General features: G+C 38.9%; 1 protein-coding gene across 2 annotated transcripts in view; it reads right to left on the reverse strand.

Moving 5' to 3' along the window:
- Positions 1 to 1884: 1884 nt before the first annotated feature.
- The window catches only part of qsox2 (quiescin Q6 sulfhydryl oxidase 2), an 81254-nt gene continuing 55412 nt past the window's right edge, over positions 1885 to 27726 (reverse strand). For both annotated transcript variants that reach the window (XM_072565845.1, XM_072565844.1), the window contains exons 9-12: positions 23214 to 23336; positions 22147 to 22297; positions 14557 to 14742; positions 1885 to 5042 (exon numbers count right to left, since the gene is read on the reverse strand). In XM_072565845.1, coding sequence (XP_072421946.1) covers positions 4471 to 5042; positions 14557 to 14742; positions 22147 to 22297; positions 23214 to 23336 — 1032 coding nt within the window. In that variant the 3' untranslated portion in view covers positions 1885 to 4470. The remainder of the gene's footprint in view (positions 5043 to 14556; positions 14743 to 22146; positions 22298 to 23213; positions 23337 to 27726) is intronic.

The following is a 27726-nucleotide window of genomic DNA, read 5'->3' on the forward strand; positions in this document are numbered from 1 at the left end:
TCCTGGGGATTTATCCACTTTTAACCGTTTCAAGACATCCAGCACTTCCTCCTCTGTAATCTGGACATTTTGCAAGATGTCACCATCTATTTCCCTACTGTCCATATCTTCCATATCCTTTTCCACAGTAAATACTGATGCAAAATATTCATTTAGTATTGCCCCCATTTTCTGTGGCTCCACACAAAGGCCACCTTGCTGATCTTTGAGGGACCCTATTCTCTCCCTAGTTAGCCTTTTGTCTTTAATATATTTGTAAAAACCCTTTGGATTCTCCTTAGTTCTATTTGCCAAAGCTATCTCATGTCCCCGTTTTGCCCTCTTGATTTCCCTTTTAAGTATACTCCTACTTTCTTTATACTCTTCTGGATTCACTCAATCTATCCTGACATATGCTTCCTTATTTTTCTTAACCAAACCCTCAATTTCTTTAGTCATCTAGCATTCCCTTTACCTACTAGCCTTCTCTTTCACCCTGACAGGAATATACTTTCTCTCGATTCTTGCTATCACATTTCTGAAGACTTCCCATTTTCCAGCCGTCCCTTTACCTGCAAATATCTGCCTCCAATCAGCTTTTGAAAGTTCTTGCCTAATACCGTCAAAATTGGCCTTTCTCCAATTTAGAACTTCAACCTTTAGATCTGGTCTATCCTTTTCCATCACTATTTTAAAACAAACAGAATTATGGTCGCTGGCCCCAAAGTGCTCCCCCACTGACACCTCAGTCACCTGCCCTGCCAAGAGTAGGTAAAGTTTTGCACCTTCTCTAGTAGGTACATCCGCATACTGAATCAGAAAATTGACTTGTACACACTTAAATTCCTCTCCACGTAAACCTTTAACACTATGGCAGTCCCAATCGATGTTTGGAATGTTAAAATCCCCTACCATAACTACCCTATTATTCTTCCAGATAGCTGAGATCTCCTTAAGAGTTTGTTTCTCAATTTCCCTGTGACTATTTGGGGGGGGGGGGGGGGGGGTCTATAATACAATCTCAGTAAGGTGATCATTCCTTTCTTATTTCTCAGTTCCACCCAAATAACTTCGCTGGATGTATTTCCGGGAATATCCTCCCTCAGCACATCTGCAATGCTATCCCTTATCAAAAATGCCATCACTCTCCTCTTGCCTCCCTTTCTATCCTGGAACATTAAGCTGCCAGTCCTGCCCATCCTGGAGCCACGTTTCTGTAATTGCTATGATATCCCAGTCCCATGTTCCTAACCATGCCCTGAGTTCATCTGTCTTCCCTGTTAGGCCCCTTACATTGAAATAAATGCAGTTTAATTTATTAGTCCTACCTTGTCCCTGCCTGCCCTGACTGTTTGACTCACTTCTGTTGTCAGCTGTACCAGTCTCAGATTGATCTCTTTCCTCACTATCTCCCTGGGTTCCCCCCCAACTACTTGTTTAAATTCTCCCAAGCAGTTCTAGCAAATTTCTCTGCCAGTATATTAGTCTAATAGATTGGAGTGTTATTTTGTAACCAGGTGAAGAATTACCCTTTTAGTTTGTTTCTCTATTTTGGGCATAGTCTATCTACTGCACTGGGTGATATGTTCTAGACCACTGCATAATATTGCTGAATATTTCAAGTCAATAGATCTGTGCCTGCATGAAAACACACAAATGTCCAAAACGTTGTTTTCTCTGGCTGCAGTGAAATGCAGAAAATGTTACATGGCTCCTGAGGCCTAAGATGCTCTCTTTAGCTGCAAAAATAACTCATGAAGTGGGGCAGATTTCCAATTTGCAATCACGTACTAGAATTATCCAAGTTCCACTGCCATGTTAGGAATCAGTCAAGAAAAAAAAAGTAATCTTTGCTTTTAAATTAAACTTAGCCAGGAGGACATTGTGAATATCAAAGTCTACAAATTGTTTGAACAGCAATTTATTTCAAATAGGATTAAGGTTCTTGCATTTTTCTTCTCAGTACAAAAGATTGCCTACATTTTCTCCTATAGAAAATATACAGCAGTGACCGAAACATCAAGGTATAACAGTACAATGGACAAGATAGCTCAAAACAAAATAAATAAATTCAATTATGATCTTTAGAAAAGATTTTGAAAGTGAAGGCGACATTCTGAAAGAACAAACGGCACTCATCTTTTTAAAAATACATCTGGACATACAGAATGGAAATTCTTCCAATGGCACAACAGAATCTCTGAAGAAACTTCAGATTGGTTTGGGGTTGTACTTCACTGGATAATACTGGAGGTAATTCTGTTGAAACTTCAATTGATCGATCAAAATGAATTAAAGCAAAGCTGAGTTTTAAATGGGATGCAGAAAGAGCAAGCAAATGCAAGGTATTGTGACAATTCATTAAAAACTGAGCAACTAACGAATACATCCCTTTAAAATTCAAACAGGAGCATGCCTTGTCTGAAGTAGTCTCTAAACATGACAGCACTTGATCTCAATCCATGGTGTAGACATTGCAATTTACCATTTCTTTGCAAAAGCTAAAATGGAGAACTACAAAAAACAAGGTTCTTGTTTCGAAGTATATATTTCAGGTGGTCAAATGTCAGACTGTGGTACAAATAAATTTCACTGCCAGACCTCCACACTCCTCTTTCCCTGAATTACCCTGGATAAATACCATGGCTATTTGTCTCAATTCCAACAGCAATCTGCCTGAACTACTGTACCAGTGCAACATTTGGCAAACCTTTCCTGTTATAGCCTCTAAAGATACGGCAGTTGTATTTTGGACCAAATAAAAGACTGTTTAAAATAAAAAATTGGTCGGAATTGAGTGACTTGTGTCATGGCCAAGAAAATATGGAACTTAACATTAAACAAGCATTCAAAAGAACAAATTGTCAAAAGGCATTACTTTTAAATCATTGAAAGCGTATCGCCCTGTTGAATATTGAAAGGCACGTATCTGATGTCATCAAAAATAGTTCTGTTCACTCAAGTAACAGCCGGAGTGTGAAGCAAATGATAATTACCTCCATTCTTAGCAGGAGATGGACAAGCAGACAAATAGTAGCCCTGATCAATACCTTTGCTGTACAAAATACATACAAAAACAATGAAACGGTAGCTGCATCAATGCATTAAAATCTTCACCCCACCTCACAGACAGATGAGCATGATGCTTGGTTTAGTGTAGGCACCGCAAAAAAAGTGTGAAAAGAATTAACTGTTTTTATTATCTTCGTTAAAATTGAGGTTGAAAAATACACCTTCCAAAAATAGAGGCAAAATACTTCATAGAATCTCAGACTTATTTAAAATTAGAAAGTTTCAGTATGATCCATGTAAAATAACAGAGACACATGAAAAGCAAGTGCACACAAATTAGCAATGAATGTGCTTGATTCAGGGACATAGAAAGGAACTTGCCAGCAATAGCCAAAATCATTACTGCTAATGCAGGGACAATGAGTTGAAGTTGCTAAAATAAGTGACAGTGTACACATCCAGTAATGGCCACGCAGGGACTAAACAACAAACTGGTCAGAACAGAGGTGAATTATTGCATTCAATTCTTGTCCATTCACAATGAACATGGAGGAGAAATGGTTTACATAGAGTAGAGTAAGGAGATTGATCCTTGGTATAAAGCAGTGTGGTTATAGAGAGTAGCAAAGTTGGAATATCAGACACAAACCTACCCCAACAGCTGAGCTGAGTAGGAACATTTCAACTTGTGAAGAATAAAATAAATTAAGATTTTGTGAACATATAGATTGGGTGGGGAAATACTTCAGCAATTATGGCCTGTGTAGAACGTACCTGAATACCACTTTAAAATACAGCTAGAAATGTAGGATCAGGAGACACACTATACTGGAAAATTAATCTGAATGAGTGATTAGGAAGGACTTGAGTGATGAACATTTGGAATCAGTCAGGCAGAGTGGTGGAAGCAAACATCTGATATCTCCCTGCTATCCCTGACCTTCATATAGCAAGCTTCATTCATATCTTTTGACTAAGTTGACATCAATGAAGTGGGGAAATGGGCAAAAGAGAGTTGGGAGGAAATGTTCAGAATTGCACCACCAATTTTGGTCAGACAGGATTGGGCTGGGTTTGGGACCATCTGCTCAGCTCTCCCTGGATTTGAGCTGCCTGAAATATTGTCAAGACATTAAGTGCAAAAACCAAGTCTCAGGTGAGACACGAAGGGTACCCAACCCGTGTAGAATCATAGCCCGACAAGAATCAGTCAGAATTATACCAGAGAAAAGGGGCTAACCTAACTGCTGGGACATGACTGCAGATGCACTTAAAAAGGCAATCAAGCATTGAAAATAATGCTCATTGTAGGAGTATCTGTAAAATGCATCCATGATGAAGTTACATGTTAGAACTAAACTGGAAGTCTACAGTCCGGATTGAATATGCTAAAAGTAAAGACGTGCTTTGGAGAAAACAAAGCCTCACCAAGGACTACTTCTGCTGGAACACAGAACCATTTTCCCTCTGCAACACCGTTTAAACGATAGGACAGACATACCTGGTTTTCCATTTTTTTGACCTCATTTGAAAGTAGAAGCACATGACCATCAGGAAAAAACACGATGCTGCATATAACATGACACACAAGCTCATGTCTACACTGGAAAACCCGATTCCAAAAAATGAAACGGATTGTTTATGGTCTTTCTTCAGGCTGGCTGCTTCCTGGTCAAATGAAATTCTTTTCTGATTACTATCAGCCAAATTGCCCTTTTCTTGTTTTATCAAGGCACTAAGTCTAGGGTTTTGGGCTGGGTTCTGAGGGATGCCATTTTGCTCCTTATGGCCATTACTCAGTTGAGAGGACACTTTATTTTTATCCTGGCTTTCATTATTTTCTAGAGCTGGTTTCTTTGTTTTATTAGCTTGCAATTCATATTCACTATATTTCAAAGAAATGCTGTCCACGCTGTAATAAGACTTCAAATATGTGAGAACTTCTTTCTCATTCCACGTATGAAGGCCCTTAATTTCTTCATGACATGTGGGACAGTGGTCTGGAGTTGGCCATGCCACCTTAGGGAACATTGGATCCTCACTTGGAGCACCTAATAAAAAAAATAAGAAGGTCAAAACCAAGAGAAGTACTATATCCTAAATGCCAAGTCTAGACATTATTTTGAAATTGGATGTGAGCATTCAGAGGTAAATCTAAAGAGCTTTTTGGGTTTAGTCTTTTAGAGCTGCTTCTCATTTATTGTTAGCTAATGAATCAAAGTTTTAATCTCCCTTGTACATGCCACTGAATAGCTATCCATAGTACACTTAATTCTCAAGATACTGAGCACAAAGTTCAACACATTGGAAAATGTTTCATTGGATGCATCAAAAAGAAAAGGAAAAAGGAGGTGAAGTAGACCATTCAGCCCATTAAACCATTTCTGCCATTCAATTTTCTGTTTAATGTCACATTATTGCTCGCCTCATAACTCTCTTTACGTTTTAGCCTCTAGAAATCGAAGTATAGTGAACTGGTCTCCATAGATTTCTGTGATTGAGAATTCCACAGATTCAGCACTCAAATGAAAAAAGCTCTCAACTCTGTCCAAAATTAAATGTGACCTCTTATTCTCAAACATCAATATTTCCCCCAGTCCCATCCAGCAGCAGAAACAGCCTTGCATCCAGTCTGTCAACCCCTGGCACAATTCTATATATTTCCCCTCTCACTCTTCTTAAATCCAGTGAATGCAAACCCATGAATCCATCAGTACAATGGCAAATTTGAACGCTAACAAGAACCTACATATTTTCCAATGTTTTAATTAAAAGTTGCAACTCATCCATTTGTTCCAACCTCTACAGCATATAAACAAAGAGTTTTAAGTGCATGAGGCCTTACAGGCACCTGTTTGCTCCAAATAACTATCTTCTCCCCCACTCCCTTCACCTGTAATCAGATCCAACATCCATCTGGCTAGCACTCAGACTAACATTTACAAGAGTTAAACAGATGAATTTCTCTTTCCATTCTTATTTTCTATTCAGATTTGGTGTTTAACGAAGGACATATTTGTCAGAATGGTCTTAATATTATCCAACTGGATAATAAGATTGAACTAATCCCATGCTCAAATTCAGCCTTGAGAAAAAAATTCCACTTAAGCAACAGATAATTGAACACCTGGACATCAGGTGCGGTATTCATAGCGATTGGTATTTGTTTTCTTGCCCAGAAAAATATAATCAGAATTCTCACTGCTCTTCATCTTGTGATGCATTTCCACATAGCAAGTCAAATTCAGTAAATGTTTGGAAAATCTGTTGCTATATGCCTTGCCAAATTACTTAAATGCAGTTAACATTCCACTAATGTGGAACAGTCACTATACATTATTTCAGACTGATTAAATCAGTTAAGTTTCCAAGTCGACCTCCATTTTGACCTCCAAAGACCCAAAATGATTAATAAAGCGACAGTATGTTTCTTGGTACTGTCTCAGTACCTTGAAAGTACATTGATAGTAAACATACAACATTTGGAAGTGGGTGGAAAGGGAACAGTGAGAGACTAGCCACAGTAATAGGTGGAGTAGTGACAGAATCAAGAGCACAGTCAAAGGGGCTTCTGAGAGGGTCTTAAAAGGAAGGGAGTATAGTTGAGGGATTCCAGAGGGTTGGACCTTGGTAGCTAAAAATAGTTGCCAGTGCCAGTGGAAGTTGACACGGGAATCAGACAAATGGAGGGTCCTGGATGGAATTGTAGGAATTGAGAAGGCTACAAAACTAATGAAGCATGTTTGACCTAATTTAACAATGTGTATGTTCAGGGAACCAAAACTATTAAAGGACAGAAGAACAGCTGAATTGCATGCAAAGCAGGATGGATGGGGGAGCAGAATTTTTAACAAGTGGAAGTTTACACAAACCAATGAGGGAAAGCCAGTCAGTAGAGCATTGGAATAATGAAGTCAGGAGGTGACACAGGCATGGAGCCTGATGATAAATTGCAATTTTTTTTTTGGTGGTGGCAGTTTTGGGGGTGAAAGAGTTGAGATGTGCTCTGATGGAGAATATAAAGTGGTTGGACTGAGAAAAGGACTGAGGTCACAACCAACCAGTCAGATGGGAAACAAAACAAATTGCTGGAAAATCTGGGTAGGTTTGGTGAGAAATCAGTCAACATTTCTAGTCCAGTGACCCTTCTTTAGAGCTGAGAAGTCAGATGGAAAGAGGTGGTAGAGGCTGAAAACCTCATGACTTTTAAGTATATACTTATACACTTGCAATGCCAAGACATACAAGACTACAGGGCAAGTACTGGAAAATGAGATTTTAAGAGTTAGACATGGTTTTTGGTGCAGATTCAATGGATTGAAGGTCCTTTACTCTGTGCTGTAGACATCTACGACTACAAAAGACTGGTCAGGACATGAGAAATTAAGTCAGGAGCAGACTGGGTTGGAGCTGAAGCAGCTTATTCCTCTTCCACCCACCTGCATCCAATGTCTTGACAGAACTAGCTACTAATACACGAGTAATCTCAAATGAGTTAGTTAATTATTTAAAGAAACAATAAAGACCTGATACACAAAGCTATTCCTAAAGAAGAGTCTCACTTTATACAGCAACAAGAAATTCTGAACATGGCAGAACAGGCTTGAGAGAGAGTGAATGTCAACTCTTGCCTTTCATGTGAACAGTCCTACAAAATCCACCATTTTAAAGTTACAAATATTAGGAACATTGACTTTGAAAGGCTTTCCTCCACTTGGCATAAGAATATTTTGTCTAAATTGGTCATTTAAAACATCTCAACAAAATAAGAACACCACCAGCACAGAAGGGATATGCAAGACACAAGCCTTCCACTGAACAGTATGTCCAGAATTAAGTCAAGCTACAGCAGGCTTAGAATGCAAGTGATAACTGTTCTAAATAATATTAACCAACAGTCTATATCATATCCAATGGCATACTACAAGTCATTGCAGATCATTTAATCCCAGGGACTGAGTTTAAATCATTGACTTTTTAAAAGAACAGACCTCACTGAAATGATTTTTTAAAAAATCATTTTTAAATGTACCTATAGGAAATGAAAACCATTTATACCAAGACTGCAATGAATGACTAGAGATTAGACTATTACAGAGGAGGAAAATGTACATAGTTAATGAATTTGCATTTCTGTGCACATTTGTGTGAAAATTATACAGGCACTTTTCAAATATAAACAAATATAAAAAATAGTAAAGAAAATAAAAGCAGTCTCCAGGTTTTTAAATGAGAAAGGCCAAGAACTGCTGAAAGTTTTATGTGTACATTGTGCCTAAAAAGGTATGGTCTGACAGATGCATTGTTCAGTTTTAACTGCCTCCTCTACCAGCTGTTTCTTTGAAGCCTGTTCTGTATAGGCCTTGAGCCTGGTTAACAATTCATTACAACACAAGTAAAACAAAACCAACTGGCTCCCACTCGGTGGGCTGTGAATAAGGGATTCTCTCTTTCACTGGTTACTGGTTGACAGATGACAGGTTGCATGTCATAACTCTCCTGAGATGGAACAGAGATGGTGCTGGCTGTGGTGTGTGTACATTTTTTGTTTGGGAGGGGAGAAAGAGATGGAAAAAAAGCTGCATCTGAAAATGTGACAGTTTCTCAGAGGCCATGGTCATCTTTCAATTGATACTTATGTTTTTAAAACTAATTATTTGGAGACATGCAAGCCTACACCACTTGTAGCAGCAAAACTTTAAAATAAATGTTACAACACAGCTGTCCGGTAGGACTTAGACATTTCTTCCTTCACACACAAAACAGACTGCTATTCAGTTGCATGGGCAGAAGCACTGAGGTAGCCACTACAAGTCGAGCAGTGTAGCTGCAGCTGCAGAGCACAATTAATTTACGCACACCCCTGCTGTGGTGTTATTGTACGTTTGTCAGTATCAATCATTGTTCTCGCCATTTGGTCTTGTGTTAGTAAATGGGTCCTATTTTATGGATCATTACACAGGCTTGGGTATTCAGTATATGGTATAGATAAGGAAAAATATATCTGGAATAAACTGCAGCAACAATGCCTGAACAGACAGGCCACGCTGCCCTCTAAGGGTGGCCCTTCACAAAACGAAGACAACCCATCTATATTGGGCTGCAATAATTCAAAAATTGCCTTTCAGAAGGTGCCCCCTCTTTTCCGTTTCAACATTAGTGAAACGGCACTTAACAGTCCACTTGCATTCAAGTGGTAATTGAATACAACTCAGACAATGACCTTACTCAACAATAGAGATACTGAACAAAACCTACAATTTACATATTACATGTTTACAACATCACAGTATGTGCTCATAGCCAGGTTAAGCAAATCACAGTTCACCAATGAAAATGCCCACAACTATTCAGAAACGCAAAAATGGCAGTCGTGATAAAAGAAAACATTTCTACCTTGAATAAATTAATAGTGGAACCTCACAGTAAATGTCTGGACAGCAAAACACCAATTGAAATAAAATCTCAGAACATATACAAAACAGGGTGCCATTCGGCCCATCATCTCTGTTAAAAAGGCTGGAGGAAAAGGAATCAGTTCAGACAAAACTTGGAGGTGTAGTACTGCCACGTCTCCAACAATTGGGTAGGTTGCAGATGTACAAATTAGGGTCAGAAGTAAGCCATTCAGACCTTTGAGCCTGCCATGTCTTTCAATAAAGAGATGGCTGATCAGTCTGAGTTCTGAATTCCACATGCCCATCAAGGTGAATAATCTTTGCTTCCATCGCCTATCAAGAGTCCATCCAACCTTGCCTGTATATTAATTGACCCTGCATCCACCACCTTCAGAGGCAGAGAATTCTGAAGTCATATGACTGACTAAACAAATCCCCAATCTATCCTAAAAGGGCTTCCCCTAATGTTAAATCAGTGCCCCTAGCTCTGGATTGAGCCACAAAAGAAACTCTTTTCATGTCCATCTTGTCAAGACCATCATGATGAAATACATTTGAATTCAATCATCCTTCACTCTTTCAAATTCTATTAAACCAAACCCTGCACGTCCCATCTTCTCTTATAGGGTAACTTGCACATTCAAGGTACCAATCTAGCCATCTCTTCCAAACCACCTTAGAACATTTAAATCCTTTCTTAAAAAAGGAAACCAAAACCAACAGGAGATGTGATCTTTTAACATGTGTAACTGAAGCATAATTTACTAGAGATTGAGAGTGTTTATGGTTGATGACGTGAGGAAAAAGGCTGTAATAATTATTTATCAATTTGGTGAATTTCATGAAGGCGCCCTGCACAATATTCTTTGTTAGATCGTAGTATTGATACGTTATGTCACTTCAAGAGTGTTGATAATGGATGTACTGCTTTTAAAGCAAAGGAAGGCAATAATTAGAAGTGTGACTTTAAAGAGCTGATTTTCTAAGTGATTATTGGCTGTCTTGTCTCATCTATGGGCCAGTTCTCTTCTACCTTTTTTCTTGAAATGAGGGATTGCCATCAAATAGAAAATGAAAATGCAGTGTAGGTGCATAAAAGGCCTGTTCCACGGGGTGTAGCACATTACAATTAAAATAAGACTAAGCAAATCAATATTACGACATGGCTATATGCTTACTCTAACTGATAGGTTCTAACACACACCTTAACACAAAGGGGTAGAGAAGCAAAGAGTTTTAGGGGCGCAAGCTGCACTGCCTGCGGTGTCGGTTATATAATAAGTACTATTCAAAACCTCCAAAAATGAAGAGCAACGGAAGACTCAAAACCCCCAACATGGGAGATCCCTTATTAAGGGAGATTGCAATACCTAAAGCATGCACTTACTCAAGGCACCAACGAGCAGTCTGAAAGCAATTCAAATGTTAAAACATTTTCACTAGTGTAATGGCTTACTCCAGACATCCATTAAAACTCAGGTTTGACAAATTCCCAGCTGTACCAATTGGCAGTCAGTGAAGTAATTAAAAGTGAAGCTGTACACTGTCCTGTTGCAATGTGAATGAGACTACCACATTTCATGCATCTTAGGCAACTTCACACTTAAACTGCATTACGCAAGTTGTGTTGATGCAAAGTTGGCAGTGTAAACCAGGCACAATACTACACAATTAAATGCTGCATCTGAAGGTTTTTACTGAAATAGAAATCCATTCAAAACTTCTTTGCTTTGATCATTTAAAAAGATAGAAATGTGGCCATAATTTAAGAGATATTAATTGCCATGAATTAGCAGAAAGACAACTTCTCAGCCAAGTCTTTGAAATGAATGCAGAGCTTAAGCAAAAAGATTATTTTTTGGCAAACCTACAACAATGCAGCAAAACATTAGGATACACAAATATTATACTTCATTTGCCACAATCAAACAGAAAGCAAAAGTTACTCTTATAAGTCCCACAGTTAAGATGAACATTGACCCAGAAGGAAGAAAAATGAGGAGGAATAAGAAAGGATAGACTGCAACAGGTGCAACTTTGCACAAATCTGACTCAAATAGCCACGACAATAGCAATAAGGAAGAGAAAGCAAGTGAGAATCTGGGAGATAGGTTCAGTGCACCCCCCAGTGGCTGAATCTCAGTTGTGCAATTTTTCCTAAAGTTTTATTTTTAAATTGTTGAATCAATGACTTACTTAATCCCACTTAAAATAGGTAAATAAAAAATGTAACTAACTTACCTTTTAACAATTATGATGACATCAGGCTTTTGTAGATTTTTGGACTTCGCAGCTGTTCACTAAATGCCACAGCTCAGTTCATGATAAGTGTACAAGTTCCTTCAAACAATTAGCAAGGTCAACACAGAATGAGAAAAATTGGGGCCATGATGTGTGCCTCTGAATATCCTTGTTCACACCATCCTGCAATTACTTTCCGAACCAGTCAGGGGATAAAATAAAATTTACCCTCAAGGCTGATGACGATTTGCAGTTTTGTCACTGGCAGTGTATTCATAAATTAAGTTGGATCTTTTGTCTTAAAGTCAATGTGAGAAATATGCTCGGTGAAAAGTATGGCACTGGAAAAGCACAGCAGGTCAGGCAGCATCCAAGGAGCAGGTTAGTCGACATTTTGTGTGTAAGCCCTTCATCAGGATTGTGACAAATATGCTCCCTGTGGTCATTGCTGTATTGAGTGAGCCTTCTGTGCACATATTGGTTTTTCATTTATGTAAACAGTTTGGATGTGAACATAGCAGGTATAGTTATTAAGTTTGCAGATGACACCAAAATTGGTGGTGTAGTAGACAGCGAAGGAGGAAACTTTAGAGTTCAACGGAACCTTGATGAGATGGGCCAATGGGCCGAGTGGCGGAACATGGAGTTTAATTTAGATAAATGTGACATGCTGCATTTTGGAAAGGCAAGACATATACACTTTATGGTAAAGCCCTAGGGAGTGCTGCTAAACAAAGAGACCTTGGAGTTCCTCGAGGTGCTTGCTTTCCTTTATTGATCAGAGCATTGATTATAGGAGTTGGTGGGGGGGGGGGGGGGATCAGGTTGCAGCTGTACAGGACATTGGTCAGGCCACTTTCAGAATATTGTGTTCAATTCTGGCCTCCCTGCTATTAGGATGATGTTGTGAAACTTGAAAGGGTTCAGAAAAGATTTACAAGCATGTTGCCAGGCTTGGAAGGCTTGAGCTCTAGGCAGAGGCTGAATAGAATGGGGCTATTTTCCCTGGTGCAGAGGCTGAGGGGTAACCTTTAAGAGGTTTATAAAATCATGAGGGGCATGGTGAGACTGAATAGCCAAGGTCTTTTCCCTGGAATGGAAGGAGTCCAAAACTGGAGGGCACAGGTTTAAGGTGAGGATGTGAAAATTTAAAAGGGAGTTAAGGGGCAACTTTTTCATGCAGAGGGTGGTACAGTCCTGTACAGCCGCAACATGACCTCCCAACTTCTGTACTCAATACTCTGACCAATAAAGGAAAGCATACCAAATGTTGCCTTCACTATCCTATCTACCTGCGACTCTACTTTCAAGGAACCATGAACCTGCACTCCAAGGTCTCTTTGTTCAGTCACACTTCAAAAGACTATCATGAAATGTACAAGTCCTGCTAAGACTTGCTTTCCCAAAACTCAGCACCTCGCATTTATCTGAATTAAACTCCATCTGCCACTTCTCAGCCCATTGGCCCAGCTGGTCAAGATCCCATTGTAATCTGAGGTAACCTTCTTCGCTGTCCACTATACCTCCAATTTTGGTGTCACCTACAAACTAACTGGACCTCTTATGCTCACATCCAAATCATTTATGTAAATGATGAAAAGTAGTGGATCCAGCACTGATCCTAGTGGCACTCCACTGGTCACAGGCCTCCAGTCTGAAAAACAACCCTCCATCGCCTCCCTGTCATCTACCTTTGAGTCAGTTCTGCATCCAAATAGCTAGTTCTCCCTGTACTCCGTGATATCTGACCTTGCTAACCAGTCTCCCATGGGGAACCTTGTCGAACGCCTTACTGAAGTCCATATAGATCACGTCCACTCTGCCCTCAATCCTCTTTGCTACTTCTTCAAAAAACTCAATCAAGTTGGTGAGACATGATTCCCCATGCACAAAGCCATGTTGACCATCCCTAATCAGTCCTTACCTTTCCAAATACATGTACATCCTACCCCTCAGGATTCCCTCCAACAACTTGCTCACCACCGACGTCAGGCTCACCGATCTATAGTCCCCTGGCTTATCCATACCACCTTTCTTAAATAGTGGCACGTTAGCCAACTTCCAGTCTTCTGGCACCTCACCTGTGACTATTGATGATACAAGTATCTCAGCAAAAGGCCCAGCAATCATTTCCCTTGCCTCCCACTTGATGGGATTGGAGGTGATCACTCATGTGGCATCATGAGATATTGCCACCTCCCGCTGGTCTCACATCTGAAGCATCCTCCAAACATAGACAAGCTTGGTGTCATTTATTCTGTATGTAGTGATTCCAACACTGCTTCTTGGAGACACAAGATAAACAATAAAACTACTCCATAGAAATGCAAGTCTTTTGTGGTTCATTCTGAATTGCGCAATGTTTCTCAGGAACATCAGCTACTGCTCATTTGCGAATGCTTCATCCCCAAGTCAGAAGATTGTAAGGTTCAGAGAATTGAACAATCTTGATTTACATTCCAGTGTACTGCAAAGGAAGTAATGCATTGTAAACAAGATGTTAAACCAAAGTACTGGCTACACTCTCCGCTGAGAGTTTTCTTAGAATAAAAGTATCCATGTGGTCACTTGGCCAATATAAATTGCTCAAACAACACAAATAAGTGGTAAATTACTTGGTTGTTCTCACACTGCTGCCTGTGGGATCTTGCTATGTCCAAATTAGCTACTGCATTTCCTAGATTACTAAAAACTTTAAATTTATTCACTGCTGTAAACACTTGGCATATTCATGGGGGGAGTGCAAAATATGTGACAGTATTGGTGGGTTTTAAGTAATACACAATTTCAGTGACTTCAATTTTGAAGTCTTAGAACCCACACTTTCAATTTCTTCTGTAAGTACTCAGACACTGACTGCATTAAACATTATTGCAACACAACCTGGGATGCCTAGACATGAAGTATCAAACAACTCAGTCTGTACCTGCCAGTCTGTTGTTCACTTCATTGTGCTTTCTCCATAGCCAGAGAATAGCATCATCCAGCGTGGTCACTTTATCCATAGATTCTTTTGCCATCTCCTCAAAGTGCTGTGCACACTCCCTGCATCCAAAGAAATAATGAATGTATTTCCTGATAACCTGTAGAAGTATTTGAGGGCTGTCGAAGCCTAGACATAAAAGAAAATGACAGAATTTAAAACAGCAATAAAAAAGATCAATTTACCCAACTAGTCGATGCCTACTTTGATGGTCTCTACCTTCTCACATCTTCTATTTAACTTTTCCTTCCAAAATACATTGGGTTTAAGAAGCTGCTTAGGACAAGATAAATGTTGGGTGCCTTAATGCTGAAAGTTAGGCTAAATGTTTTTCTTTCTCTAAAAAGACAGCAAGCAAAAATATTCTACCTCAATAAAGACAACCTTCACGCAAAACATTAACATGCAATGCAACTCGCAACAATTAAGAAACATTGCTGAAAGTAGATGCGCTGTTGAAGCTGCGTGTCTTTCACTTAGGACAATCAATTCATAAGGCAGGAGAAAAGTGCTAATAGGTTGGCTCTGGGAAGTAGAAGCACTGCCGTGGACAAAGTATTGGGAAATTATGGGCTCCCCAAGCTTCCTGAGAATCAAAGGTGCAGGGCATGAAAATATTCCCTTCACACAGAACATGCCCATACATTTGAATATTTGTCACTTCTAGTAAGTCTAAGTCAGTCATGCAAGATTAGAGCTTGAATATCATTAACTGGTTGATGGCATGGTTATCAGCACACTTAAGACTGTTCAGCAAGTTCTGCTCAATTGCGTAGTCACAATCAACAGTAGAATTTTAATTTTGGGTTTTACAAGAACAACTGGGACCATACTCTGCCTGCTGCAAGCAACTGAATGAACACACTGTTTCTGTGTTCTCTTAGACATGCACCCAAGAAATTGAAAAACATTTTGTCAAGAAACTAGTCACTACTTTATTTGCAATTATTTTTGATCTTTGGCAGATCGTAGTTACCTATTAATTGCAAAAAAATTGCAAATATAGCACAGAGCAACAAATTAAAATGACTTGAATCGATCCTCACACAACTGGTATCAGTCTCGTACTAACCTTGGAAAAGCTTAGCATAGTCAAGTCATCGTTAATGAGCAAAACATGATACTTTACAGTTTCAGGCAAAAACATCAACTGTGTTAAACCAAAGAACTAAGTGTGAAGCTCTCTGTACTCCTTTACCTATGTGATCCTAATTTGCTCATTTCTTTTCAAGTAACTGATATATCACACTAGTCATTCTTCACGAGGCCTGAATTTTATCACGTAATTTGACTAGCAGTCAATTACATCAAGGATTGCCCGCTTCTCCAGTCACCCCTAACAACCTTTTCTAAGTAAATCAATGACAAATTACATAGGAAGACTTCATAAACTGTGCAGTTCAAACTTTTTTTAAAAAAAAACAATGTTTGGATTGTCATTGTTCTGGTTTGAGAATTGTTGCAACTAATTCCCAAAAGTAGTTTGGAAATAAGCGCACTGCCCAATACTTCTGTGACCATGAAATTCAAAACATATATTCTGACTGTGCGGACTCTTCTGGTACAATGGTTTGGTCCCTGCCTCTGGACAAGAAAGTCAGGACTGAAGTCCCAGTTGTCCCAGTCGTTTGTCTGACCAGGTTGATCAAAAATATCTATAATGTGAATCTTTAATTAAAGTAAGCCAATCAATAAAAACATGCAAGGTGTACAAGAGTAGGCATCTCTGCCCCTCAAGTCTGCTCTGCCATTCAATATCATGGCTGATATAATCTCAACTCTACAACTCCTGTCTATTCCCACTAATCTTTCGCCCCCTTTGTAACTGGGAACGTGTACCTCTGCCTTAAAAATGTTTCAAGATTCTGCGCACTCCAAGGAAAGAAATTACAAATAATCAACCCTCAGAAAAAAAGTTTCCTTATCCATCTCAAATAGGCAACACCTTATTATTAAACTACAATCCATAGTTTTAGAGTGCCCCACAAGAGTAAACATCCTTTTCACCTCCCCCTAGTTAATGCCTCTCAGGATCTTACTTGTTTCAAATAATTCACTTTTCATCCTTCTAAACTTGAGGATAAAGACCTAGCCTGTCTAACTTTCCTCAATTACATCTAGATTCCTGATGACAGGCTTTTGCTCAAAACGTCAATTTTCCTGCTCCTCAGATGCTGCCTGACCTGCTGTGCTTTTCCAGCACCACACACTCAATGCTAATCTCTAGCATCTGCAGTCCTTGCTTACTCCTAGCTTTCCTCATAGGAAATTCACTTATTCCAGGTGTCCAAAGATCTTCTCTAAATTCCTTCCAATGCATTAACAACTGATTAACACCACATTAAACAGAGGGCACCAAGGCCTGTGAGCATTCCTGAGATTAGCCAAATTAGACTTATGGTCTACGATGATGTGCAGGCTATGATTTATATCATAGGAAATTCAAGAATAGCTTGACACAGCTAAATATACTTTCCTATATAACTATATGAAATCATAGTTCTTTTCAGGGGCGACAGTCAGTACCTTTTGAAGGAGACTTGCAATAAATTTGTTTGCCCCCTCATCTGGTAGAAACGCAAATAACTCAGAATATGAAATAACAAGGCTGAATTTAATTTCATGTTAAAATAGACCCATGATCAGCATACAAATTAGCTTCTTAGCCCTTGGTTTTACCTGACATCAACATCACAATCTTTGTAAGTGATTGCCAAAAGATGGAGCTCGTGAAAATACCCACTATCTTTCAGATGCATACTAAAAAGATCTTTTAAAGAATGGGGGGGGGGGGGGGGAAGACAATTGTGGTTCTTGTATGGCAGATCTTTCTAATCTCTGTTAGTGATTGAACTAATTGAATATACTCAGCAGGGAGATATAAAGGAGTCCAGAAAGAAAAATTCAGAGCTGGACTGTGTAATAAGGACAAAAAGTGCTGGCATGAGTTTTGTTCTCATCTTTAAATCAGCACTGCCCAGTCTCAAATCTAGGCTGGGTGACACTTTTAGCTACACATTACTTTAATAGAAAGTTTATTTCATAAAATGCAATAGAGGCTGTGTTGATATTCACTTAACGATTTACCACCATTCAGTAATTGAGGAATTAAAGTATTCAATCCAAGAGCATTTATCTACAACGCTTTATCAAAACAGTCTACCAGCCAATACAGGAAAATCATACAATTTACATGCTTGCATTGTGCAAAACTGTTTTGAATTACATCTAACATCCTAACTATGGCATTTACCGATTTTAAAAAATTCTTAAATCAGAAGTGCCATTAGTCTTACCTACATTCAGAATTAGTGACAATATGGCTAACTTACTCAACACTAACAATTACATTTTCTGGTTTTGCTTCGAACTTCTAACAACATTTAGTATAATATGGCACTCGAACCTTCCCTTTCAGAACTTTTCTATTACTAAAAATAAATGGGCAGTGCAGAAATTTATTACAAGCTCCACAAGATTGACTTATACAGTCAGAGTCATACAGCATAGAAACATTTCATCCGACCAGTCCATGCCGAACATAATCCCAAACTAAAAATTAGTTCCACCTATCTGCACCTGGCCCATATCCCTCCAAACATTTCCTATTCATGTATCTAACCAAGCATCTTTAAAACTTTGTAATTGTACCCACAGCCACTTTGGCAGGAAGTTCATTCCACTTGCAAACCACCTTGTGTAAAATTATTTGCCTCATGTCTTTTTCTTCCCATTCTGATTCTCATAGGAACTACATTCCCAGCTTCACTGCCTCAGCTGCTCAAATGCAGTCACTTTTCATACTGGGTGTCGACCGATCCATTTCCTCATTAAATGGTTAAATTTAACTGATTGCTATAAATAGTGTGTCTCTGGACAATTAGAACGTGGTATTGAAAAGAAATTGGTCAAATTAAGAACAGCTTTGCTGCTGAGGTCAACACATTAAGACATTTTTGCTGCTTTGGAACCAGCTTTTCACCATTGTTATCATAAGCACCATCACAGGGAACATACTAATGTAGGCAGAGATTTATTTTCAAGTACAGGAATGGACAATCTCATACTAACATATATAAACGAGTGAAAATAACTGGAAAAACAAAAGGATGGTTGGCAAAAGAGAGGAAGACAAAAGAGCAAGTGATTGAAAACACATAACACAGTGGGAAATTATTGTAGCATTGGTAACTTAACTGAACCCTAACTACTATGGCTAGACATGGCTGGGTCTGATACAAGTACTGGCTGTAAAGTTTGCAAAATTACTTCCCTTCAATACCACTATCACTTTCCTTAAAACAGCACAAAACAATAGAAGGTGTGGTGCTTTTGAAAACATTTTGGCAAACTTTTCCTTCAGTGAAACCCTTTATTAACGATCAGAGGATGTAAATACTCATCTCAATATCAAGGTCGAAATTATAGTCCAACATTAGTTTGGTCAGCACGGAATGAAAAATAAACATTACTTTATGATGTACTTGAACCTATCATACAGATGCTAATTGACCTGAAACCCTTATCAGTAGTAATGCTTTATACATTTAAGTCTCATGTAGTCCAAAATATTGTCTATTTAGGTTCAATGTAAATTCAACAATGAAAATTGCATATTTAAAGCTATTAGCATAAATGATTCTTCAAAAAAAGCATGTGCAAATAAATGGCAGCACATTACAAAAACTTAATATATCAGTTATAAAATGAGCTTGTGATTTACCACCATAAATATTTAATCATTCACATTTGTTTTATTGGGACCTATTTTGTTTAAGAGGTGGATTTATACTTTGTTAAAAGACACTTTTAAAACAATCCTTCTGTCCTTGCTACCATCATGCCAATTTCAGCAATTTAATTTATCCTAATCTTTAAAGTGGACAGCAACCTAAACCTACCTGCAGTGCAGGCTTACAGGATCTTCACTGGTTACACTAGTCAATATATCTAATAAGTAGCAGATAATTTTACATATAATCCAGCTCTCTCAAATGACAACTCTTAAAATTCCAAAATAACAGCAACCCATTGTATGAGCTGTCATCTTTCAGGGCAAATACCAAAGTTAAACTATTCCCTGATTTTACCTCCACCTCTCCAAGGAAACAGTTCATTCTGGAATAGTTACTTTCAGGCTTAACAAATTAATCATTAAATGCAAAAGATTTTACTTAATGCCTACCACAGGCAGTCTAAACACCAACATTTTCCAGCAGGGGTCACTGCATCAGGAAAAATCAAACAGATTTTTAATCTCACTAGTTGAGGTGAACGATGACGATAATCTCAGGCACTCTGCTGAGATCAGCGAACTCAGCAGAGACCACAGATTTAACAGGAGAGAGCTTAGGTTGTACTGCTTTGTAATGTATCAAGTTTAAAAAAAAGGTTATTGTTGATTGGGATCAGTAATGAAAAGATGAGAAAGAGAAACTCAGCACAGGCAAATTGACACAGTTTTGACTGAAGAGTAATTAGCACTACTTCAACTGTCTAACTGCAAATAAGGAATCAGTATACCGGACAAAACCTTCTGTTTGTAGCCACCAGAGACAAGGCACTCAACTGAGTCAGATAAAAGGCAAAACACTGTGGATGTGAGGCTCTCTTCCCCCCCCAATCCTTTTTTTCATGTTTTCTCCCCCTTTTTTGATATTCACCTTCCCTGTGGCGGGTTCCAGCTCAGCGTGCGAGTGGATCCTGCCCAGGCATGTTCCAGAGGCACCGGAGGAGATCGCAGTGGCGGTAGTTCCAGCAGCAGTGATAGTATCAACAGCAGACAACTGAGGTGTCCCCAGAGAGTGAGATAAGCAGAGGACTTAATACGTGTTGAACTTTTAACTTAATCCTTCATTTTCCTAACTTAAACTATGAAAGACATGAAAATCAATTACCTATTTATTTTTCCATTATTCTATGCCTACCTTTTAAACTCTCATTTCCCTTACTACTTTGCACCTAAGTTTTCTTTTATACCTAGGTATCTAAGACGGCGCCATGTGTGGAGACATAACACACTTTTCACTGTATTCCTGTACACGTGACAAAAACTAAAAAACTAAACCATGAGGGCAGGAGATACGCAAGTCTGGCATCAATGGTGAGAAAAATAGTTAACACTATTAAAAATAGTTAATAGTCCAATGTAACTCCGCTTAGGTTCCAAAGAGTCACATTGGATTTGAAATGTTAATTCAGTTTCTCTCTCTCCTGGTAGTGCCATTACCAGATAGAACCTTAAATCACTCCAGGGATTAGGCACATTGAAGACTTCCAGTTAAGGGCCCACCTAAGGAAAAGTTGCTATTTTGAGAGTTTCCATTTGTCAAATGAGAGATTAAATCATTTGCTCAAACAGCTGACCAAAAAGTACTTCATGGTATTATTTTGAAAAGCAGAGAAGTTCTGTCTGGTGTTTTGGTCAATATTTATCCCTCAGCTACTATCACAAAAATAGATTATCTTGTCTTTATCACACTGCCATTTGTTGTACCTTGATGCATAAAAAAAGATTGCTTTGTTTCCTGTATTATAAAGGACATGACATTTCAAAGATATAATCTATTGGTTGTTAAACACTTGGCATGTTCAAAAGTTGTAATGGTGCTACGTAAATACAAGCTCTGTCTCACTACAAGCTTGGTGTCCTTTGGAGTCAAACACACAATATGTTAGGAACACATTTTTATCCTTTTGGATAAAATGGGTCTTGAATATGGAACTGTTTGGATATCCTGGATTAAAAACAGGTTTACCAGGAAGGGGCATTAGTGTTATTGGAATGGTTCAACAATAATTAGCTAATTCCAGGCAAGTCAAGACTTCAGAAAGGAGATAAACAAACCTCTTAATAAATATGGGATATAGTTTATAGTTTTAATGGCTGCATAAACTTGGTTGGCACGAGTTGAGACTTATATGCTGCAAGCTGCCTAGTAACATTGTTCTGGTATTGGTTTGTTGTCCCCCGCCTCCGTCATAATAAGGAGGACTGCAGCTACACTTGTTACAACTTGTATCTCCTACACAAGTCTCCTTCCCCAAGTTACATACATATAAAAGGTCTACTCCAAAGTAGTGCAATCATCACCCAGGATTTAAAATACAACCAAAGTGCTCAGTTGGTTCAATGGTTTGCCTAACACGTCTCAGAAGTAATGCTGTATTTGCAACATCCTGTGTTGAAAACCAAATAATGAAAGGCAATCAAACGTCTGCAATCAAGTTACTTTAGAATAAAATAGATGACGAGAATGCATTAGACACCTCTACACTTAAGCTAACAGAAAAAAGCTAATTTGCTTTCATCCCAGTAGCTCCAATGAGTCACCTTTAAACTACCAGAATTCGTCTTCAGTGTGTTACTACTGCTTAGGTTTCTTAAAATGAAATACAACTTTTAATTCAATGCAGTGATGGATAAAGTGTGCAGGGCAAATATATAGTGGTCAGATTTTCTGGTCATTTGCATCATCGCAATTCTTTCTGGATTACAGAAGATAAAGTAACCTTGGAAAGAAATTGTTTTACCAGGAAGGATGTGCATTGTAGGATGCGTCGCAGCTTGTACTGTCAAGGTATGGAAGAGTGTCCAAAGTGAGCACGGGTAACCTCTGTATTGGGGCTGGCTGCCCTGACAGCCAACCCACTCAACACGATTTGTGAGAAACATTCCAGATATCTGCAAAAGAAGGATGCACAGAAAAAAAATGAACTTGATGCTGAAGCGGTCATCATACATTCGGACGTACAAACATCTTGACACAGCTGGATAGGCTCGATGCCAGAATGATGTTTTACCTGAGTAGTCTGGAAAAGGAAGTCATTTTCTCAAGTAACACGGTTGATAACGCTGGACTTTGAAAAGGAAAATCTGCTGCACTAGAGGCTTGTAAAACCTATGGGAATTTTCTACTATACAAGACTGTGGAGACCAAGTCGTGGAGGAGATAGCAAGCATGTGGATGTGATCTACTTGGATTTCCAGAGGGCCTTTCACAAGATACAACACAGGAAACTAGTAAATAAGAGCCCATGGTGTTAGGGTCAAGGTACTGGCATAGATAGAGGCAGCGCTGTTGGGTGAAAGGAGCTCTTTTTCAAATGGCAGCCAGTGACTAGTGGAGAAACCACAGGGGTTCATGTTGGGACCACAACTATTCACATTATACTTTAATTATCTGGATGAAGGAACTGACAGCACTGTTGCTAAGTTTACAGGTACAAATATAGCTGGAGGGCTAATGAGAACCAAAGGTTAAGCTAAAACCATGAATGGCTAGAGAGAACTTTGCTTGTGGGCAAGTATTTTCAAATGATGAAATATACTTTTAAAGATATGGTTTTTTTGATTGAAATCTCAGCTGTTAAAAAAAGGGTTAGAAAATGAGGAAATAATATTTATTCACATGGTAATGGCAAATTGAAGAGTCATAGCTGTTAGTTTCTTCCAAAATAAATTCAGTTGATTAACAGAAGATCTTTCCACTATATTTGTATTATCTGCAGAAGCCTGAGACATTACAACTCAAAAGAAACAAAATCCTTGCATAAAGGACATATCAGGTAGTGGTTTCAGTGGCATACAAGATATTTACCCTCATTTTGTTATTCACCAAATCGAGGATTGCATTGTATGGGATTTTATCCAATGGGAGGCTGACTAACCACTCCTGCAGTGTTTCCAGTAACTTCACTGCTGGTTGCTGACCAGGGAACAACTGTGAAAGAATAGGAAAATAGTTACTTGTCAAACCAGATTTCTTTAGGAGCTGAAGATTAATAAAGAAACAAGATATGACCATTTGACGAATCCTGTGATAGAAGGTTTTCCATTTCAATAGTTAGTCTTCAGCGTGCTCAATTTATAGCTTAACAGACCTATCCAGCGATTGATAATGATGGTCTAATCTTGCTTGCTGAGAGCCATTTCCCAGTTAACTTTTGTATAAAAAAGTTAAGATTTTAGGTTACAGGACAGTACTGTCTTGTGCTTATTTCAGGCATTCATTTTCGTTATGGGTTTAGAGTAAACCACATGTGAAATCCTATTATCACTCCGATCAGTTTCTTAGATATACAGCCAGTCATGCTCAAGGGAGGTGCCCTCTTGTGGGGAAGTGGGAGTGTCCCTACCCTGAACCAAGATACCCGGTTTAAGTCCCATCTGCTCCACTGGTGTGAAATAGCATCGCTGAACAGTTTGATTAGAAAAATGTATTAAATTTGAAAAAACAAAGACTTGGGGGACTGTGGAATTACTGAAGTCTGTGATTGAAGACATTCAAGAAATGAGTCAGATAGTTTAGGGCAAGTGGAAAAGGGATATGAAAAGAGAATGGCCTTGTGGGAAAAAGATGATGAGTGCAGGTGAATAGTAGTTTGTCCAATTCTGAATTCTGCCCATTTTCTCAAATAATGACAATGTTAAACGATCGCATGTTTGCAGAAACACTTTAAATTTTGCAAATTGTAAGTTGAGAACACAAGCAAAAATGTTAACTGTATTGAGACAGACAAAGAAACAATCCTCAATTTTGTCTCAAAGCTCAGCAATCTTTCCCTGCCTCCTTCCTATCTCGATGGGTAAAACATGGAACAGAATTTGAAATCAAATCAGCTGTTATTTGTTTATCAACACTGACCTTATTTCTCATAAGGCTGAGTGCAATACCAGCTTGACTATAAAATATAAACCCTCATTGTCCCTGGTCAAAATTCTCATCCCAACAGCATTGTGGGTATAACTGCCACATGAATGACAACACTTCCAGAAGGCAATTCATCATTACCTTCTCATGGGCAGTTAGGATGTACAGTAAATATTGGCCTTGCCAGTGACACCCATATCCTAAGGGCAAATGAAAGAGAATTCGCTGTGTAATGTTCCCAAATAAATAGGTTTTAAGTATACCCCTCACTATCCTACCATGTGATTCTTCCCTCTCTTCCTCTCCAGAAATACAACACAGAATCTACCTTAAGCTTGCTAAATCCCAATAACAGATGGTATGGTTCATTACTCTATTAGATTTCCTTCTGCCACCAAGGAGCATCTGCAAATTGTTGTAGGCAGTTTGTGTTTCACATGATTAACAAATGAAATTTCAATTCAAAAGAGAGCTTTGCAAGCAATATAGTTTATTTGATTTGAGATATACTTCAAATTAAAAAGAACAGCAATATGTTTTTTGTGCCAAAATCAGGAATCATAATCTAGGCTCAGCACATAATCCTGTGTGGATTAAGCAGAGTTGCTCCACCTGTATTACAGGGCAGACTGGCAGTCCATGGAAATTAAAAAAGTGCAAACAAAATTGTGCTAAAAGTGGGCATATTTGCAACTTGCTGTGTTTTGACATGAAACAAACTAATAATACAGCATTGTGGCCTTTGTCATGACAGCTGAAGGTGCACATTCAATTTACAGGACTCTGACTGCAGGCATGATCAAGGATGGGGAAGGAGAGTGGGGAAAGAAAAGAACAACATACATGAGATCAAATTAGAATGACTACAATGCCTACAATATGCTTTAAGAGTCCTGAATTTATGCTAGTGCAACACAAATTTCTTCACTGGTCAAAAAATTCAAGTTGAAGTCTTCTCCTACCCATGGTCTTCTTCAAGGGTAGAAGATGAATCCAGAATGGAGACTGGAAGAGAAATAAAGTACCCACATAGTCCACAATACTCTCCTGTCGAATAGCCTCCAGAGAAAAGTGAGTGGAGCATTTACTGCATTCACTTAAGCATATTAAAAAAAACTTCTTCTATTCTAAAATGCATTAAAGTTGACAAGTCTCCAGTTCCAGATGGGATCTATCCCAGGTTACCGAGGTAAAAGAGAGACGAAATAGCTGGGGCCTTAACAGATATCTTTGCAGCATCCTTGATCACAGGTGAGGTCCCGGAGGACTGGAGAATTGCTAATATTGTCCCCTTGTTTAAGAGTAGCATGGAAGATCCAGGTAATTATAGATCAGTGAGCTTGATGTCAGTGGTAGGGAAGCTGCTGGAGAAGATACTGAGTGATAGTATCTATTTACATTTGGAAGAAAATGGGCTCAACATGGTTTTGTGCAGGGAAAGTCATGTCTTACCAACTTAATAGAATTATTTGAGGACTTGACAAAGTTGATTGATGAGGGAAGGGCTGTAGATATCATATACATGGACTTCAGTAAGGCAAGGATAATATTAGGCTGATAGAGAAAGTGAAGGTGCATGGGGTCCAGGGTGAACTAGCTAGATGGATAGAGAACTGGATAGGCAGCAAGAGACAGAGTGGTAGTGGAAGGGAGTTTCTCAAAATGGAAAACTGTGGCCAGAGGTGTTCCACAAAGGTGATCCGTGATCAGACCACTGATGTTTGTCTTATACATAAATGATCTGGAGGAAGGTATAGGTGGTCTGATTAGCAAGTTTGCAGTTGACACTAAAATTGGTGGAGTAGCAGATAGTGAAGGGGACTGTCAGAAAATGTAACAGAATATCTATAGATGGGACAGTTGGATGGAGAAATGGCAGGTGGAGTTCAATCCGGGCAAACATAAAGTGAGGAGTTTTGGAAGATCCAATTCAAAAGCAAACTATAATGGTATATGCAAAAGCCCTGGGAAAAATTAATGTACATAGAGATGTGAGTGTTCAGGCCCATGGTACCCTGAAGTTGGCAACACAGGTCAATATGTGGTCAAGGTGGCTCACGGCATGCTTTCCTTCATCGGACACGTATTGAGGACAAGAGTTGGCAGGTCATGTTACAGTTGTATGGGACTTTGGTTCAGCTACATTTGGAACATTGTGTACAATTCTGGTTGTCGCATCACCCAAAGGATGTGGATGCTTTGGAGAGGGTGCACAGGAGGTTCACCAGGATGTTGCCTGGTCTGGAGGGTGCGAGCTATGAGGAGAGGTTGAGTAAATTAGGATTATTTTCAATTGGAAAGTAGGAGGGTGAGGGGGACCTGATTGAGGCCTACAAAATCTTGACGTGCAGACAGGGTGGATAGCAAGAAACTTTATCCCCCAGAGTGGAGGACTCAATTACTAGGGGTCACGAGTTCAAAGTGAGAGAAGAAAAGTTTAGGGGAGATACGGATGGAAAGTTCTTCATGCCTGAAATGGGTTGCGAGCAGAGGTGGCAAAGACAGGCACGATAGTGTCATTTAAGATATATCTAGATAGATACATAAATGGGCAGAAAGCAGAGGGATAGAGTCCTTCAAAATTAGGCAACAGGTTTAGATAGAAGATCTGGACTGGCGCAGGTTTGGAGGACCAAAGGGCCTGTTCTGTGCTGTAATTTCTTTGTTTGTGCTTTGGGGGAGGCACTGAAAAGGAAGATTCTGAGGACACAAAGCAGACATGTCCCTTCCAAAATTAAGAATGGTGCTGCCATAGAAAAATACAGGGGAATATTAAACACAAAAGGAAAGACTACGACAATCACAAAACAAAACTCAACACTGCAAATAGCTTGGAAGAGCATAGAAAGTACAGGGATCAAGTGAAAAAGGAAATAAGGAAATCAGAGAGGACATTAAAAAAAAAATCAGCAAGCAAAATAAAAGAAAAACCCAAATAAGTTTTACTAGTATGTAAAGAGCAAAAGGATAGCTAAGGAAAAAAATGGGACATAGAGATGAAGAAGGGAATTTGTGTGAAACTATAGAGGATATGGGAAGAATTTTAAATGAATTTTTCATCTTTGTATTCACAAAGGCAAAGGAATATGTGGACATAGTAGTCCAACAGGAGCACTGTGAAATATTGAACAAATTAATCAAAAACAGAAAGAAAGTGTTCAAGGAATCAGAATCCTTGAAAGTGGATAAACTACCAGGGCCAGATGGATTGTTCCCTGGGATGCTGAATGAGGTGAGGGAAGGATTAGCAGTTGCTTTGAGGATTAGTTTCTATTCTTCGTTATAGACACAGGTGAAGCACTGGAGGAATGCAAGCGTGGCTCTGTTTAAAAAGGGTACGAAAGAAATGACAAACAATTAGTCTTTCTTTGGTCATGGGAAAATTGTTAGAATCAATCCTGTGAGATTGCATAAACTGTCATTTTGAAAGGCATGGACTAGTCAGGGATAGTTAGTATGG

The sequence above is a fragment of the Chiloscyllium punctatum genome, chromosome 49 (genome assembly GCF_047496795.1).
Source record: "Chiloscyllium punctatum isolate Juve2018m chromosome 49, sChiPun1.3, whole genome shotgun sequence".
Lineage (NCBI taxonomy): Eukaryota > Metazoa > Chordata > Chondrichthyes > Orectolobiformes > Hemiscylliidae > Chiloscyllium > Chiloscyllium punctatum.